The sequence below is a fragment of the Balaenoptera physalus genome (genome assembly GCF_965194825.1).
Source record: "Balaenoptera physalus genome assembly, chromosome: 3".
Classification (NCBI taxonomy): domain Eukaryota; kingdom Metazoa; phylum Chordata; class Mammalia; order Artiodactyla; family Balaenopteridae; genus Balaenoptera; species Balaenoptera physalus.
The window spans coordinates 87,890,040-87,910,074 of NC_138890.1; the positions used below are offsets into that span (position 1 = coordinate 87,890,040).

The 20,035-nt window shown below is 39.5% G+C and overlaps 1 protein-coding gene across 1 annotated transcript in view; it reads right to left on the reverse strand.

Moving 5' to 3' along the window:
* Nucleotides 1–998: 998 nt before the first annotated feature.
* MAN2A1 (mannosidase alpha class 2A member 1) overlaps nucleotides 999–20,035 on the reverse strand; it is a 159,109-nt gene continuing 140,072 nt past the window's right edge. The window contains exons 19-22 of the mRNA XM_082455725.1: nucleotides 19,713–19,846; nucleotides 12,546–12,740; nucleotides 2,925–3,035; nucleotides 999–1,287 (exon numbers count right to left, since the gene is read on the reverse strand). Of these exons, the coding sequence (XP_082311851.1) occupies nucleotides 1,135–1,287; nucleotides 2,925–3,035; nucleotides 12,546–12,740; nucleotides 19,713–19,846 (593 nt within the window). The 3' untranslated portion in view covers nucleotides 999–1,134. The remainder of the gene's footprint in view (nucleotides 1,288–2,924; nucleotides 3,036–12,545; nucleotides 12,741–19,712; nucleotides 19,847–20,035) is intronic.

Genomic DNA, 20,035 nt, shown 5'->3' on the forward strand with positions numbered 1-20,035 from the left:
ATTCTGCATGTTACAAAATCCTTGCTTCACGTTGCAGTCTCCTTGGCAGCAGCATATTTTACTCAACAATATTTTTCTTCCTTCTTTTGTTTTCTGACATCTCAGTACATTCACATAGTCAAAATGTTTAAAGTAACATCACCACAAATTTAATGAAACAGATCAGAACGTGGCCAGCATTGTCAGGCAAAAATTATACAATTTATGTGTCATAGAAAGTACCCACCCCTCCACCTCCCCCCAGCCTCTTCCCTTCCCCCAACCGTAATATGGACACCAAAAGATTTAACAAGACTTATAAAAAAATAAGGCACATTTATTCTGATACGATAATTTTAAAATAGAAAACCCCTTCTCAGAACATCTGTATTCAAATGAGCTGTGTAAAAAGACACCTTGTGGTACCTAAAAGAGGTCATGGTACCTATGGAATTGCTTCTTCTATTTTAGTGACAATGGAATAAATTGCACCTATCCCACACTGTCAAGTAATGAAAATATGCCTCTTTGTCTACTACTGAATGATTCAAAATCTGATATTTCTGGAAATACTTACAAAGGGTAGGAGGGGAGGGGTCAAGTGGTACAAGTGGTAGAAAAACACATAGTCAACTATGTATAAGGGTTGATGGATTGCACTTTTCCACATATTTCAACACATAAAATTTTTCCAACATGTATGAATGATTGCAACCATTTTGGCCATTAGCTATTACCCACCAGCTTTTTATTCCATTTTGGTAAAAATGGGTATTTTTGTAAGACTAACAAAGGGTCAGCAACATGAATACTTAACAACAATCTCTTCACAACCCCCAACACAGATATAATTAGTTAACATTTAACCTGAGATACAATCTGTTGAGAGGTTGTCTTTACACATTTCTTTGTTTGTTGCATCAATTCATACTGATGATGGTAGTTCATGGAAGGAACTTGAAAAAAAAAAAAAAGTTCATAGCATGGCTTTTTTTTTTTTTCCTCTCTTACTGTACTGGTTTAAAAAAAAAAAAAAATCACAGATTTCATGTCCTCACAGTAGCCAGAAGCTAAAATAATGTCCTTCTTTATTGCACGTCAAACCAAGAAGTGTATAAAAGCCAATGCTTCCCAATCCAAATCTGAAAGCCAGGTTCACCTCAACTGGATTCGGAATGTGCTGATTTCCATGGGACTCAAGTTGATCTCACTTATATTTCGGGCGTCTGGAGGTGAATGCATCAAGGATAATGACGAAGGTATGAGACTTACAACAGTAAACTTGTTAAAAAGTTTCTGTACCAATATCTAAAAAGTAAATGATAAAAAAATTGCATGTTTAGAACAACTTTGAAGAAAGATTAGTAGCGCATCTATATATTCAGTGGGAGAAAAAGTGAAAAGTATGTTTGAAGTTCCCTTTTAATGAAAAAGAAGGGGAAGGGGAGGGAGAGATTAAATCCACCTCTACATACTTGAACATGGAGACTAACCCTGGAGGGAGACACAGGAAACTGTAACGGGAGAGGATGATGGGCTCTGGATTCCTTTTCTGTTGCTTGAGAACACATCAGGTGCAGGGGCCATTTTTTCAATAAAAGAAAGGACATCTATAGGCCAAGAAGCTTTAAACACATCTATATCCTCTTTCAGTCAATACTTACCCCTAACAGTGGTGCTCCTCCACCATCTTCCCTGTGCCCAAAGAGCCGGGAGATAGGACACAGGCTGCCACAAGGAAGGCCCATCATGTCAGTGAGTCCCATTTATAGGGTGGGGAGGTTGTTTGGAAAATACTGTCCTCACTTCTGGCAGGTTATTCTAATATGTCTCTCTGGATCGTATACCCCCCTAAAGACTCAATGCCTTAATGTTTGAGTACAAATGTTCACAAGCAAGTATTCTCAGATCATCACTAATAAGGGAGAGTGCAAATGTAATGAAACAAAGATATCAGTGCTTTCTTAGCACCAACCACATACAGGGAGAGGCAACAGAAATGCAGAAGCTTATCTATCTAAGCTGATTTAGGCCCCCCTACTATATTTTCTTTTCTTTTTGGATCCTATGCACATACTAATTTTGTAGCGCTGGAACTGAATCACTTGAGTCTGGTCTACACCATGTCTATTAGGTTTTGGAGAAGAGCTGGGTCCCCTGAGCTGACTTGGTGGAGGAGACCCGCCAGTGTGCTAGAATCAGCCCAAGCACCTTCTTGTAGTTACAGCTAGCTCAGAGCCACAGGCATAAGACTGGAGGTTCACTTGCTTCCAAGGAGAGTTCTCTGATGAGAACTGTCAGCAAGACCGACTTGAAGAGAAGTCAGAAATGCGCAGCCACCAAGCAGTGGTCAGCCTGAGGATCCGTTTGGTCTGCAGAGTGTGGACTCATATGCAAATCTTGCTTAATGAGAAGATCTAGCCCTGCATCTTTCCCCTGGGGAAACAACTGACTGGAGCTAAGTACAGCTACCCTGGGGTCTTTGGTTGAGTTATCCCGCTGGCCACAGTCTCATTGCTCCCTCTCTTCCCATACTGCAAGCCAGCACCCCACTTCAGTTACTGTAAAACTTGCCTTGGCCCCTGTAGGACTTGGGTTTGCCATCGCTGAACTGGATCATACATGAGCATGTCCGAGAGAGGTGGAAATGGGGGAGTGGGCAGGAAGAAGGTGCTATGCAGGTTGGAAACGGAAGGCCTAAGAATCGATGAGGGCACTGTCTTCAAACGTGTACATGTTTGCCTATGCATTTTGATGGTGACAAGGAGAAGAGACTGAACGTTGAGAAAGGGCTTTCTTAAGATGGGGAAACTTGAACTAATTTGAAGTTGAGGGGAATGAGTCAGCGAAGAGGCAATGAAACATCTCATTGTCAAGATTATCTGCAGAAAGTAAGGATTTCAAAGCACACTAACTCAACAAGCAAAAATAAGCTTTCATCTCACCTTTCCCTGGGTAGTAGAACAAAGCAGCCCCGTGTCTCTGCTAGAGAAGCAGCAATCAAACCCCTTCCTGTGGAGGATCAAGGCTGCCTCGTTGGAATGCTTGCCATCCACCTGCAAATGAGCAGAGCGCCAACACGCCACGGTGACATGAAGGTAAATACTGACACTACTGCATACCCTTGATGTCAGTGTCCCCAAACCACAAATGCTCATTTTATTGAAAAGTGAATTCAGGCAAATCCATCTCCATTCAGGTTCCATGCTCACTGTGCCCACGCCCCCGCTACACTCCCTCCCACAAGGAGTCAGGTGATATTATGTTCTAAGAGTCCCTGTTAAGTCACTCAAGCCTTGGTTTCCTCCATAGTTCCTGAGGACGTGGGTTATCTTTCGTCCACATATTACATACCGTTTTATCAAAGTTTCTTCAGATAAAGCATTTTATTTTATTTTTAATAAATCCATCAACTGAATAAAGTATACCTGAATTTGGTCCTTATCTTGTCATCGAATGATATATCATCCATCTTAAAACTGAAACATCCTTCTTCGTTGAATACTAATTTTTGCTAATTGCATTAACATTTTTAATCTTTAATGTATTGGTTCATTATTTTTATATAAGAGGCATTTAAATTGAATTAGTTATGCTTATCACTTGCTAAGCCAACCACATTTATTAGATTGATATATCATTTAAATTCACATTACAGAAGCTATTCTTCTTGTGCAGGCAGAAAGGAAAATACTAAACATGACAAGTCAGCTACAGGGATCAGTATACACTTTCCTGCAATAAAATTTCTTGTACCCATTTAAGTAACAATGTCACAAATGCTTCAAGTCCTTGAATATTTAAAATTACAACTATTTAATAAATTTTATGTTTTCTAAACTGAGAAAATGTTTATGATAAATAAACTGAATTAAAAATCCTTGGAAAAGCTAAGAAATGCATATTTATCCCAAGGAGAGTCATGTGCTGCTTGGCACTGACACTGTGACGAAATTGGTCCCTTTTTCTTTTTTGTGGCCACAGATATGAATATGCCCATGTTCTTGATCATCCTTACTAGGGCATAAAATTTTTAATGTGCTACAGAGACATCTTCTCTGAATAGCTGCCAGCATTCCCATCACTGATTTGATTTTAATGTGACCGAACAACTTAAAGCTGTCCTCACCTCAGATTCTTGGCTGGAATAACCTGTTTTATGACATTTTACACTGGTATTTTGCAGTGGTACTGCTGAAATTTTGTTTGAAGGGAGAGAAAAAAGTCATTTAAGGGATTCTGTGAGTCATCACAGGACCACATGATACACACACTAGGTTGAAATCATATGATAGAGATTTCTAATGAAATTTCAAACAATTTCACAGTCCCAAAATGGAACTAAAAGAGCACATAAGAAAACCCTTTATTTATTATATACAGAAGGATAATAGTTGTGCCAATTGTGAAACCTTGGAATAGTCCTTTATTCTTCCTAAATGTCAGTTTCCTTGTCTGTAAAATGGAGCTAAGGCATGTCTACCTCCTTCATGGAGTCATGGTGTGGGTTAACCCATTGAAAATACTATGTAAGGTTTCCCAGCTTATAGGACAGAATGTGCTAGTTAAGAAGCTGTACAAATGAGTGGTTCAGAATCTGGGCTGGGAGTCAGACAGCCTAAGATCTGTATCTTAGTTCTGCAATTTACTAGCTGCTGATTTCAGCAAAACAGTTTTTCCTTTACCATAAAAAAAAAAAAGAGAGAGAGATGAAATGAAATGAAATAGCGTAACAAGGACTTAGCCTAGGGTTTGGAGCAGAGGAAGCCCTCAGTATATTGTTATTGTTTCTATCAACATCATCCATCAAATAAATAGTGATTATTTTCATAATAGTTACAAATTAAACATTTAACTTCTCATTCACAAATTTCTTTTATTGACATCATAACTTTGTAGCTAAGGAATCAGGGAAGCTCCAAATTACATGTCCACAATTATACATCAAAATCATAACAGAACCCTGATTCAAATTCACAAATTAGATGGCCTCTTAATTAGACTCCAAAAGCACTTATCACTATTAACCTAAAGCATCTGGCCATCTTAACTCACTAGACCATCCTTAAAAAAACACTGATAAGCAGGCATTGCTAAAATTCCTGCAACACATTTGTTCTTGAATAATGAATATGTAAGGCCTTTAGCAGACTGAAGGTGACAAAAAAAAGTGGGAAGGGAAACACTTTTGGAATTCTGCCATTGAATTCGATAAGAGATTTAAACAAACAATACAAAAGTAGAGATTAAAGTCATAAAAATTAATTTTCACCAATGGGAAAAAGTTTTACTTTCTCTAAAAACCAAAACTGTATCACTATTCGTAAGGACTAAAACACCAAATGAAATGGCATTCATCTTGTGTAAGTTTTAAAAATCAAGTATTCATGAAAGTATCAGTTTTCAAGCAAAAATACCTGAGGCAAAGCTGCAGTTTTTCAGTTTCAAAGTCTGTCTAGACATTTTATTTCCAAGAAAACTGTTTTTCAAAGTAGGGAAACTGTGAATTTAACTTGAATATGTGTACAGGAAAACAGATACGTTCAAGTAGTCACACTATATACTCTAGGAGAGTAAACACATTTTGAAAGACCTGTTTTTATATTCATTAACACATTAGTAGCATCCAGACCTCAGAAAAGAAGGGGAGGAGGGTGTGGGGAAGAAAACTTACAAATTTTGAAATCGCACCAAGCACTGTGCTAGGTGAGCTTCAAATGAAGTGTCTTTGTAAAACAGTTCAGATCACCATTGAGACTGAATCCCTGCTTGGATGTTCCCAAGTTGCACCAGGAAAATCCACTGTAGAACTTATTTCAGGGGATAAACCAACATCTAGCTCCCAGACTAAGGGGGGCCTGTGAAATGTCTGCAGCAACTGGGGGGACTGTGGGGGAAGGTGATCTGGCTTACCAAATGAAGCCATCAGGCTCAGAGAAAGCTAGATTGGAGGCAAGGTTTGGTTCCACCACGAACCAGTTAAGTGACTGAGTCTCTCTTCTGAAAATTCCGGGAACTAGGTTAGACTCGTGACGAAGCCCTTTGAGGATCCACCACAGGCACAATAACAGTAACTGCAGCTAACACTTATCGAGCACCTGCTGTGTGCCAGTCCTGTACAGAATGCTTTTCATGGATTAACTCATTTCATCTTGCAACAACCTTTGAAGTAGCTGAGGTGATATACAAGGTGTATTGCTCTCTTTAAAGGTGCAGGAACACCCCATCACAAAACATTCCCTCTCATACTCAGAGTGCAATTATCACTAATGACGGTACAACGGCCCTTCATGACCTTTCCCCATCAATGGCTGGTGAACTCTTCTACGGGTGTCCCATCGTTACTGAGTAGACAAGAAGAAAACAGGCAGTGTGTTCCCTAACATTTTTAGCACTAGTGTTCCCCTCGTCTTCCCAGGCAGTATAAGGTTCTGAGTAGGGAGATCTGGAGTCACGCTCGCTGCGGTGTGGCTCCCAGCACCGCCGCTTACTGGCTGTGTGACCTGGAAAGTTACCCCATCCCTAGGTCAGTCAGTTTTCTCTTCCACACGATGGGGCCCAAATAGCGCCTACTTCCACAGTGGGGTCGTGAGAGCTAAATAAGGCTCACGTAAAGCACTCAGGGTAATGCCTGGCATGGAGACACTTCTAGGTACATTGTTTTGGACAATCTGAGGAATCAGTAATAAACTATATAAGGGATACACATCACAGTGACATCAAGATTTACTTTGGCGATACACTTCAACCTTCTCCAATTTATAAAAAAAAACAGTGTCAAGATTTTCACTTCATTATTAGTAACAATCACAACTGCTTATGACTGAATGATCGCAGTTGAGAACCTTCATCTGTCAAGCACTTAGTGCTTACTACAATGCCAGATGCTGCTCTAAATGCTTTACAAACATCAACTCATTTAATTCTCTCAGAACATCTCTAAGGTGGGTACTATTACCATTGCCTTGCTACTCGTGAGGAAACTGGGACTCAGGGAATTAAGCGATTTGCTCTAAGACACCCAGCCAGCAAGTACAGGGAATGCACTCAAACCTAGGTGGTCTGACTCCCAAGTCTGTACTTTCACAACTACGTTCTCCTGCCTTTGCTCTAGCTGTGGATCCGTGCTCAGAGATACTTAGCTTGGAGGGCAAAGAGGAGGACTGCTTTTGACTTAATATAACGAAAGGCTGTCACCTAAAGGAGATCACCCTCTGATCCGAGGCTGGAAAAAGCGAGTACTCATTCATGGTTCCAGCAGAGCCAAAGCCAAGATTTACCAAAACATAGTCAGAAAGAAGCGTTTAGAAACTACCATTTCTATGCACCTACAACCCCCCCACCTATCCACTCATGCCATTTTGAAACAGGATTTAAAGTCACTCTGAAAATTACACACACATATGACAGTCTCTTCTAAGGAAAGGAAGAGCCAAATGTTCCTCTCCTGAGGTGGACGAGAACTCTGCAAAGGTGAGAGCTGAGCTACTCGCATCTCACACCAAACGAAGCTGGATTTGCTCCTTAGAAAAGTGAGGGTCACAAATCTGTCACGCCTGGAAACTGTGGTACACAGCATGCGTACACACGTTGTTTTCTGAGGAAGAGAGGGGTCGTAACTTTGACCAGGTTCTCCAGGAAGAATGTGACCCCACCCTTCTCAGAGGAAGTGTAGGTTGTACACAGATAAAGGCATAGCTGAACACCTGGTGGGAAAATTTCTCCAACTCGCCCAGATTCTTTGAAAATGCCAAACAACACTCATATTTCAGTGCATTCTGGCAGCTGGGAAGGTTAGAAAATCTCACACTGTGTTATAAGTCCTGAGACAGGAAATAACCAGTAGAAATTCATTTTCCAGGGCACTCGTTAAAATGTCAATAACAGTTATCCTGTTTTAATCAACAAGATAGCATGGCAGAAAGAAAGGGGAAGGTGAGTAGTTGTTCTCAGATATGTACAACAAAGGACATTTTTTCCCACAATTTTCACCTTTCCAGAAGCTAGGGAGATCAATAAAGCACCAATCAATTCTTATAAGAAGGGCAAAATAAAGTAAAACCTTAAACTGCCTCTTACAAGAAAAGGAGGGGGTGGTATAAACAAGTCGAGAGAGAAAATCTTATTCAGTTAAGTGGTGCTGATGTTGAAATGACTGGTTAACTATTTGTAAGAAACAGTTAAGCACAAATCAAAATAAATTCCATACGGGGTGAAGACTTAAATGTAATATATAGCTATAGATAGAGAGTATAAAGATATATATCTAAAAATAAATTAAATAAAAATATATCTAAACATAAAAGCAGTGGAAACAATCTGCAAAAAATGTTGAAACAGACACCATTGTTCAAAACATCAAGGCAGAATGGCTCCATGAAGCCTATCTGAACAGCTTAATCAAGTTCCTCTTCATCCCAGGAATGTCAGCATTCCAGGCTGAACCTTTCACTGTAGCCGGACCCATGATCCATCCTCCCATGAGATTCTCCCAGCATCCTCTCTACCAAGGCTCTCTTCTCCCCAAATCATTACCCTTTCCCGATGACATGGTTTTCCCGTTTAGAGCACTTGAGTGGTACTCTTATTCCCCAGTTTTCAAATCTTTATAGAAGCTTCTCTTTATATCTCAAACTGTTGATAGTGCAAGAAAAGAGGGTGATAAAGAGAAGAGAGTTTGAGGCCAGGCATATAGGATGAGAAGGCTAACACTTAAATTCCTAGACAGGGGCTGGAGCATGCTGGGCCATACAGCTATGAGGCAGGGTTTTAAGAGATGTTTGTTTCCCTCTTCATCTGACTACAAATATATGACATATAATTAATTTTTTTCCAAAAAAATTTATAAACTAGAAAAGCAAGAGATGCCTATGTAAAAATAAACTCATCTACCAACATAGAACAATTTCTGAAAAACTGGACCTTTTTTTTTTTCCTGAGAAACTGGACTTTGAGAACAGATTTAGTAAGTCTTAAAAGGTCAAATACCACCCTCTGAGGCTACGTTCAGCACCCAGGTTCAGAAGACCTGGATGTGGCTCCTGATTCTGCCATTTACTGCTGGGTAGTTTAATTTTAATCATTTAATTTCTCTAACCCTTACTTTCCTAATTTAGCAAATGGTGATAACTCAGCAATTTCTAGAATCATGAGGAGAGTTATTAAAAATTACTGATTTCTAAGCTCTCCACACCAGACCTACAGAATCAGAATCTCAGAGATGAGGGAATTTGTTAAAGTCTCTTCTTGTAAAAGTCTCCTCAGTGTGATCTGGACACAGTGACTCGGAGAATGATAGCTCGAAATGCTGAACCACCTCAGTGGTTAGCAAACCTCCAGCCCCCACCTCGCTTCTCTCACTATTTCTTGAGCCCATAACCCCTTTCTCCACAAGGAGTGAGGGAGACTGAGGCTTAGAACTGAGGAACCGTCAGACAGCAGCCTGGGCATGGGCAAGCAGAGGTGTCCTCTGTTACGCAGCTGATGGGGGAGGTCAGAAGGGAAGACAGATGTGCCCTTATCATGGCAAGGGGGTCCTCAGACACTTTTCGCATGGAAATACTGTGAGGTGATGGTTAGGAAAATGCTTACGTAGATATAGGCCAATGTAGACCTCTAGTCTTGCTTACAGGCAGCCAACCCCTCTGTTTACATAATTTCAGTGGGGAAAATGCACTGCAGTCTCTAAATGAACAACTCATTATTGTATGCTGGAAGCTGCCAGCACACAAAAAAACAAGAACACAATCCAAAATGATTAGCTCTGGCTTCTGGACTGAGTTATTTTTGTCTTTCTTTTAGTATAATCATGGAATTACACTTGACACCTTTTAAGTATCAAGCTTTCTTTGAATGAGTACCTACATTAGCTTCCTTCAATGATTACTTTCCTATTATCAGAGGTTAGGGGACAGAGAGCAATTCTTTGAAGTATCCCTTCGGATTACTGGTAAGTTTTTTTTTCCCCCCCTGCAATTTTATTATTTATTTATTTATTTTGTACATCTTTACTGGAGTATAATTGTACTGGTAAGTTTTTGAACAACTGTTAGAAATACGTGCTAAGAGTCAAAGACTAACATAGAACTGGCACCAATTTATATGATAATGCAGAAAAGCCCCCAATATTTAGTTCTGATCACATGTTAGGCATTAACCTATGCCTATGGTTAGGCATTTCAGTCTTTATTCTTCCTGGTCAAATTGTTAAATTGCTTTTATTCCCTCTGCTGAAACTCCAGTTTGCACCTGCGCTGGCATGTACTGTAAGCATCATCGGGATAACAATGTATGTCTACAAAGCACTTCTGCTTTCAAAGGGCTCTCACAGCACTATTTCATCTGTTTCTCATACTAGACCTGAAACAGGCATATCTGGTATCAGGTCCATTTTATAACTGGTAGCTGAGTCAGCAGTCACGCAGCCAGTAGGGAGTGAAGGTGGTTCACCTTCCAAAGGTGAGAAGGGCAATGGGAAGCCAGGTGGCTACAGCCAGCCAGGCCAGACTGCAGAGGAACTGAATGCCCAAGGGTCTAAATCAACTTTGTAGGCAATGGGATTTTTAATCCCGAAAGTGATTAGATTTGTATCACAGGAAGCTAGCCAACAGCAGGAAGAATGAAAGGAACAGGTAATCACAAAAAAGAGGTGATCTGGAAAACAAGCGAAAACCTTGGAGGGTAAAACCCTACACTCACCGATTTTAGAGTCAGCTGGTGCTGCTTCCAGAAAACAATCATGGGAAAGAGTCATCTAAAAGTGAGGCTAAAACTTCTCCATGGCCGCCAGGGACCCCAGAAGCCCCTGGATCCTTCAGCTCGCTAATGTCCTCTACCATCCATGCCCCGAGGTGGCAGCCTGAGGCTCAGTGTCTGGTGTCTCCACCCTATCCTTTCATTCTCTTCAGCCCATGAATTAATGACAGGTTACCTCAGGGAGGCTGTCCATCTCTAGTGCGTTCTTTCCCTGAGTCAAAAAGTAGACCCACAAAAGACCATAGCAGAATCCTAGAGAGAACACTCACAAGATCCACTTGTCCAACAAATTGTTACCGAGCCCCTACTAGGTGCAGGCTCTGTTCTCGGCAGGGGGATACAGCAAGGAATCAAAGAACAGCCCAGGTTTCATGGCTCTTCCATTCTGACCAGCATCTCCTGCCTTCAGGCCTTCCACTTGCTCTTAACTCTTCCTGACCACTCTACCCTCAGAAATCTGCGTGAGTTTCTTATTCCCTGACCTCCTTCGGATTTTTACTCCATTATCACCTTTTCTGCAAGGCCTTCTCCAACCACGCTATTCAAATCACCTTCTAAAACTGCCCTTCCCTCCTTCTTCCCCTTCATTATAACACTTATCATCATCTAACATATGTTTCTCTTATTTTTTCATCTTTAATTATTTTTCTCCTCTCACTAGAATCTAAGCTTCAGAAAGGCAGGGGCTCTTGTCTGTTTAGTCCATGACTATACCCCAGTGCCTTTAGCAATAACTGGCATGTAGCAGGCATGAAATAAATCCTAAAGTTCACTCACGTGATCAAACAAGCCCTTTTGACACAGAGATACACACATAGGCCTCTAACGTTCACTTGTACTCATTATTATTAGACATATGTATTTTCCTACATAGTCAGGCGTAAGTTCCCTATCTCGGACATATAGTTTTAAAGCCCTAAATGTCCAAATTTGTAGGCATTGATCCTTCCTTTGTTTGGTTCTCTTCAGTTCTTTGTTCTCAAGCTAAACATTTTTTTCCTCTTACACTCTCTTCCAACATGAACACTCTTCTTTTCACACTCAGGCCATTTATTATAAGACATTTCCTAAAGAATCCATAATCACTCACTATTTCTGGCTAAGTGGATGTCAACCCACAAGATCAAACAGCTTTACAAAACATAAAAACGATGTCAAACCTCTCATCTTTTCCTCTTTTCAAATGCAGTCTCTGACTTTAAAAGTAGGCATATAGGTAAACTCAAGCAATCAAACTGTGTTAAAATTCCATACCTAATAAAATCTTCCCTTGTTTCTTCCTCTGATGTGTTTTTATATCTCACCTACATAGCTGGATTCTCAACGCAAAGATTTGGGGTTTTTTAGTATTTTTTTTGTATTTTTAGGAGAAAAGATACGAATGTACAAAGCCTCTGGTACAGAAATAATTACACACTATACTTTCTGTTTCTCTAACTCCTGAGAAACACTGACTAATAAGGAGAAACAAGTGGAAAATGCCAGTAGGGCTGATCTTAAGGCCTGGTTCTCCCACCTACTAATTATGTGACCTCAGGCCAGCCTCAGCTTTCTTATCTGTAAAAAGAAGCTGATATTCCCTGACCTGCTCACCACACAGAACTTTTCTGAGAATAAAATAAATCAGTCTAAGGAAACACTCTAAACTACAGAGCAACAGTCAAATGAAAGGTATAATGATGTTGCCTAAAGGTGAAGTCCTCTTAATCATTCTTTGAAGCAGAGTAAAATTTACAGTTTTATTCCTCCCACCCCCTTACACCAAGTATACTACAAAAAGTAATTTTTTATAGATATATTTTGGGATATACCTTTGACTGTATCGTCCTCAGATTAACCAGATGAATGTCACAAGGCAAAGATGACATTAATGGAGAGAATTCACCCAGCAGCTGAAGGGTGGGCACAGGGACCTTTTCTGTCATCGGAAAGATAGGATGATTCAGGAAAGAAGAAGTTATGTGGCTAAGGAGGGAAGGATAACTGACCGACTTCTTTTCTTCTTCCTATCAAGAAAAAAACAAAAATGCTTAAGAGTTATATATTTGCAGTTCTTACAGTATTAATTGAATTATCAGACAGGGCTTAAACAGGAAAAAATATACAAATATATTAATACTTTTATTTCATTATATTCTATGAATAAGTCTTAGACAATGCACAGAAGATTACCAAGTTCAGTTCTAAGAAAACAAAGTGCCCACTTAACTCCCATGTTGAGAAATATCTCTTTTCCATTGCTTTAAAACTAAAAATCCTGACAACATTCTCCACAAACATTCTAGGACAAGGTATAACTTTTTATGAAAATTCTTTCTCAACCTACCATAAAACTCTTAAAGTAGATGGGTTGGGATGTTCACATATCTTATACATCGTCAAATGCTATCTCTTCTCCCTCAGGTTTTACCCAACATATTCTCATGGTTTCATTTATACACTTAACTAGACTGTAAAGTTATGTATTGATCCAAAGTTATGTTTTATAAATGTTACCCAATGATAGGATTTTTTTTAAAAAAACTCAAAAATAAATAAGTCTTTAAAATAACACAGGTAGCATAACTAGATCATCTGTTTTCTTTAAATTTGATAAAATCATTGTCAGTTGCTTCACTTTATTCCAAAAATAGGAACTACTGTATGTGTTATAGAATAGTTATCACACATTTACATGGTACACAATTATTCAGTATAATTTTAAAATACTTCAGTCTTTGCTATGGTGTATGCTTATAGACAAGTATTTCAGCATGTTCAAACATTAAGTAAATCTACCAGAACTAGGGATATACATATGGTAGATGACATACACAATTAATTAAATCAATGACTAAGTAGAACCGTAACCAACAATGCCTAAGGTGTAAAAGCAGACACAGAAAAGCACTAAGATGAAAACACAATTTATGTAGAAAGGTCTTTTGATCACCAGCAACATTTAGACAAAATTTAATTTTATATCTTATTTTTTGAAATGACTATTTCACTGATATCTTCTGATTTTGCATTTTTTTTTAAATAGAGGGCTCAAATAAAAGGTTTGGCTACTTATCTGTGTGAAAAGATAAGATTTACAGAAGATACAGAGCTTAAAATTCAGAATGTCAGATTAGCATTGAACAGAGGGTGTTAGCAAAGAGTGAGGAGCATCTTGCCAACAGCAAACTGTAGATATCATTACAATTCAGACTATGAAGAGAGAAAAGAAAATTTTTTAAAGGCAATAGAGGGACACTACAATATTAAGGTACTGACAAAAAATATTAGGTATAAAAAGAGTTTTTAAAAAATTTTATCCATTCCACATTCCTTTTTTTAAGGAAAGATTAAATAAAGCATATAAAATAATATTCTTCAACAATATTGAAATTTAATGCAGCTTATAGAATAACATGAAGAGAGAGGGAACATTTTCAACAAGAAGCTTTAAATGTACTCAAAGATCAAAGGACTTCATAATCTAGGTCAGGATTGCTGACAAAATCACTTTTGAGTAATAAAAGATAAAAGCTTTTTAAGGCAGGAAAACACCTGCCTTATCAGATTCCGGAGGCATTAAGTCCATTCTAGGTCAAGAAACATTCAGAAAGAGCTTTCTGGCTTTGTCCTATGCTCTTGGAGGAATCCTTGGACGCTTCAGTGAGTAGGTAGGGTACTTCTTGATAGATTATCTATACCTTAGTAGCAGTGATGTGCATATTTACTATTCCTCCAAACCCAAATCAGTTCTGACCTTCAGTGCTTCCCCCACATTGACAATACATCAGAATCGCTTGGGGAACTTTTAGAAAACATAGATCCCTGGACCCGAACCCAAATCTACTGAATCAGAATCTCCTGGGGTGGGACCCTGGGAAGGTAAAGTTAAAAGCCCCCCAGGTGAATGTCACATAGTCAGTCCCACACCGCTCTGTTGACCTGTGCTAGGAACCGCCACCCCAGACATCCTCCCAACCTTTTAGAAGAAACAAAGCTCCCTTTGGAATCAAAAGTATAAGCCTCACCCTTTAACTTGTTTGGGATTAAAAAACCAAGATGTAGACTCGAAAACATGTTAATGAAAAGTCTTGTCAAATGACACAATGTCATGAATGTAAGCACTCTGAGCATTCAAGAACTGTGCTATTTATTGTCTCCTAAGCAAGATAAAGAAGAGCAGTTTATATAAGAGTTCTGGTTCGGTGTCAGAAGAGCTCCTTGAACAAGTAACACTGCTGGACGCTGACCAAGTTGGGTGTGGCAAAGTCTCAGGGAGAGCGCCATCATTCACACACTTTCTGAACATATTTATAGCAGTAAGGGGTTAGCAAGATATTTAACTGTGGAGCTATCACTAATCTTTTAACCTGATGATAAACCCAAAGTTTATAAAACATATTTGCTATAGGAAATTTTACATGTTCGTTTAAGCTACAAATGAATTTCCCAGCCTTACAGTAACTAATATACTACTCTAAACATTATTTGGTTTCTTGTAGGTTGGAAGGTTTCAGACTGTACAGGTCTGGTTTTCTCCCTGCATCCTGTTCAACATTAAAAAGAGTTTCTAGCACATTCTGATCCAAACCACATCAAGTTGAGATCTTCTCTATTGGGTTTCAGCCCTTATTTCATAAGTCAGAACTTCTTGCCAGGCTCCTTCGTGCCCTTCATTAAGCCCAATTGAGTTCTCTGATTCCTAAACATCACAGGTTTCCATTTCGTCTACATCAAAACCTGCTAAATTATTAAGAAAAAGATCATTTTTTTAGTCACCTTTGTTTATTCAGAATGACCTGACACATGGTGAGAACTTGATAAATATTTGTTGATGATTAACTAATTTATTAATTATTATATTAACAAGCAATGCAATATAAATGAAAGAGAGAAAATTACTGTAGGGGGAAGGATGGGGTAAAAAGACAAAGAGGGAGAAGGAGAGAGAATGAATGAAAATATGTAAACCTGTAAGATTTAGAGATAAATATCATTTAGCGCAGAGCTAGCTGAAGCCTAGTAGTATATGGGCCAAGCTGGCCTATTAGACATATTTTGGTAGCTCTGTATGGTATTAAAAAGTTGTTTGTTTTTCAGCCACCTCTCAAAAAAAGAAAAAAATCCAAGAGATTTCACATTAAAATAATCAAAACAACAATAATAACAAAAACTCCCCCAAACAGATAACTGGGTTTTTTACCACAAACACTGGAAAATGAAGTCATACTGGGTCCCCACATTCTCATGTGGAAACACCATCTAGGGCTGAGTTGTGGCTCCTAGGTGGGATGTGTCCATCCTCATGTTCACCACAGACCCTCTGGTCACCTAACGTAAGCATTTGCCCTCAAACCTGACCAACCTCCCTCATGCCATCACTTCCCTGAGCCCTGTCAGCATTTGAGTTTTTACCTGATCTCTCCAACTTCCTCTCCTTATATGTAAAGAACTGGTATCCAGAGGTAAAATGACCCAGTTGTAACACACGAACACTTCCTAGTTCAACGCCCCCTTTACTATTATACTAGTCGCCAGCAGGAAAGGGGTAGGAAGTAAGGGTCAAAGAAACAAACCCTGAAGAGTAATGCTGATAAGACAGTTCCTATTTTCCACTTCTGCTGAGCCTTGAGCATTATTCCCATGGATGACAGTCAACCTCACACAGCCACAGTGCTCCACTGGGCATTTATACCTCTCCCAGCAATTATTTATCATTCCAGTCTTGTTCTCACTGCCTCTCTGCAGAACACTCAAGAACAGGACGCTTTCATTTAGTCATCCAGGATTATTCCCATGAGGCTCAAAGCTTCCCACTAAAATGCGTTCCCTTCCAGGGAGTGTCTCCCCACCTCAGTTTCTACCATTGATATTTTAGTCATAAGTCTGAGTTGAAAATAGACACTTTCTAGAAAATTTAAGTTACATGATGACATATTAACATTACTTAATCAATGTCTTTTTAATCAATTTCACTAGAAATTAAAATGTATTTTCTCTTCTCTAGTTCATTTCTTATTTAAAAGAAACTATTGATTTAAGCCCAAGAATCTATAGTTGAGCAAAAGAAAAATTTAACCAACACAGGATTATAAAAACTTTGAATCAAATTTAAATCAATTACTACCCAAAGAGTTCTGAATGAGAGTAAACAAATTATTTAACTTCTAAGTGAAAGCTTTATAGATCTGACATGAACATTTTTATTGCCATAGTTAACAGAAGTTTTGTAAATTAGTGTCTATAGAGAGAAAAATCGTCAAAGCCAGAAACATTTCAGGAGGAGCAAAAGATAGTAGCTGCCAGCACTCAGACAATGATTTTTATATAAAGTTTTAATCCTAAAACTAAGCTATCTTGTCAGTAATTGATTTAAACCACGAGTCTCAAGAACTGGTATAAATCTTGACATCTAAAATGGATATTAAAATCTTTTCCTAAAAGATTCTAAATACTGGGAGAATTCTTTGCCTTAATTAGCTGTTGCCATTTCATTCAGTCAACTAGTATTTTATTTCTAGAATGCCTACCACAGGCAAGGAGGCCCTGTGGGGCAAATGCAAATAAAGTAGACAAGTCCCTAGACTCTAGTAGGGGGAATAGAACATGCATATGGTGACAAGGTAGTAAGCAGTAATTGCGATAAATACAGTGGTGCAATGTGCTATCACAGCTCATTCATTTGTGCATTTGTGTATTCATTCACAGAACATACACTGGGTGCTTGCTCTGCTAGGAATAATCCTAGAAGCAGATAGAGACATAACCCCTACTCCCAGTGAGTTTACGGTCCAAAAGAGGAGAAAAACAATGACCACATAATCACACAAACACAAAGGAGCGATGCATGGTTCTGAGGGAGCGCAGAAGGGGATTTGACCTGGTCAAGCCGAAGCAGTTGATGAAATAGGCTCTGACCTGAACTATTACTAAGAGTCGCTGGGCAGAGAGATTGAAAGGCGTATGCAAAGGTGCTGTGAGGGCTGGGTGCATGGGAAGTACTTATGACTGAAAGAAAAACCAGCTGGCCCAGAGCAGAAACAGGGAAAGCCATGTAGATGAGGATGGGGGACAGGCAGGGCCCATACCACGAGGAGATCTGTGGGCTGTGGTAAGGATTTGGCTTTTATACTGAGAGCAATGAGAAGACATAGTGGGGTTAAGCAGGGCACAAGGAGGACAGATTTCATTTTGAAAAAACAAAAAACACTGCTTCCTGGGTTAAAAACAGATATGGCAGAAAGAAGAGACAAGAGTGGATGTGTATAGGCTACCTCCAGGAAACACATGATGCTAGTTTAGATTAGAGTCGCTGAAGTAATCAAGTTCATAGATTTGAAATATTTAGGCGATGAGATAGCCAAGCACTGGTGATGGCTCTGCTGTGAGAAGAGAGCAAGCAAAGGAGAAGTGTCTATCAGAGATGACTCCTAGGCGTCTGGACTGGATGGAGGGTGGTGCTAGTTATCAAGAGAGGGAACACTGGAAAAGGGCCAGGTGTTGGGGGGAGATCACAAGAATGATATTGGATATGTCGAGCTTGAGATGCCCTTAAAAATGTAGAAAGAAATGCCAGGAAGCAACCAGATAGATGGGTCTGGAGGTGAGAGGTGAAACCGAAGCTGAGGGCTTGTATTTGTGGGTTCCAATTGATGCAGAGGAAGAACGTACAAAATGAGAAAAGGAAAAGGCCTGGGGCCGAGCCTTGAGGGCTCTAATATTTAATGGCTGAATAAAGAGCTATGAGAGAGACAGAGAAAGAACCACCTCAGAAGCAGGAGGAAAACCAAGTAAGTAGGGCACCATGGAAGCCCTCGCTAGGCAGTGTTTTAGGATATGACAATGGTCAGTGTCACATGCTGTTGAAAGGTGAAGTAAGATGATGACCGAAAACATCCACTGGATCTAGTGACACTGGCAAGAGCGTATGATGGGGGCTCAAACCAGACTGAAATGAACTGAGTGTGAGACGGAGGTGAGGACACAAACTCACCTCATCAGCTCTGGCTCAGTGGGGTAGAGGAGATAGTGTAGGGGAAACGGAAATGAGAGTCTGAGTGAGGGCTGTTTTTTGTTTTTGTTTTTCATGAAAGAAAACGAAGAGCATTTAAAAGCCAACTGAAAGGCTATGAGGAGCAGGGACAGGGAAGGAGGGAGGATGATCAACAAAAGGATCCTCAGGAGGGAGACTAGGGTCAGTTCCAAGGACACTGGAGGGACTGGGCTATGAGGAAAGGAAGGTAACACAAGGGAAGAAGGACACGGTGGGAGTAGATGCTTGGTATCTAGAACAGAGAGCCCTATGAATGGCTGTTCTCTCTACAGAGTGGATGGTGAGGCCACTGGCTGAAAAGAGTAGAAAAGATTTGAAACGGTCAGTGTAGAAAGATGAAAAGCAGAGTAAGTGAAAAAGGGCCATGTCCAGGGCCATCTGCGGTGGGCAGTCAGCAGTCTATGGTGTGCTCTGAGATAACTTTTCTGCCACCTGAAGGAGTATACTGTCAGGTTGGCTCATGTCCGACCAAGCTTTTGCCAGACTCTTTTACATGGAATGCTGGATTTTTGCTTCGAGTAATGAAAACTGAACAAGAAAGCAGACAAGTAAATCTACTTTCAACAGATGAGTCTAAGACTAGAATGAGTATACTAAGGTTTCAAATAAATTTTATTAATCAAACTTAATCTCCTAAGTACATGACTAAGCTCTATCCTTTAAACTCAATGCTTATTTCTTTCAAAGTAATTTCAGGAAATTTCACCCAAGCTGATTCCTTAACATTATTTTATATCTACACAATAAGCAAAACTAAAAAATAAAATGGCCTGAATGTAAATCTTACACGATATATATAACTGAAGTTCTCTTTTTTGTGAATAGAGGCTAAGTCTATTACAAAAAGATCTCAATATTGGAAAATGCAAAAAATAAAAAAGTATAAAGTCATAATTTTGGATGGCAAAGAACAAACAACATCAGAACATAAGAGCTTTCTTCCTACCATATTCATGACACTTCTTTTTTCTAGTAGTATTCGAAATAAATTAGCTGTAATCTTGTTATCATGGACACCTTGCTCAAGGCCACGATTGTCATCTTGCATGAGTCTTCGATCCATGATAACTTCAATCTGACCTACCAAACAAACAAACAGGCCAGGGTTATTCATTGAGAACCTCATAATACAAGGCAGGGTCGCGACTGAAGTTTTTCCTCCAGTCAGGGAGACAGACCTATACAACCCACAGTACCATGGGCTTCCTCTCGATAATAGCTCAAAGCAGCTAGTATAAACTCATAAAACAGGATTGTATTTCTCCTTTT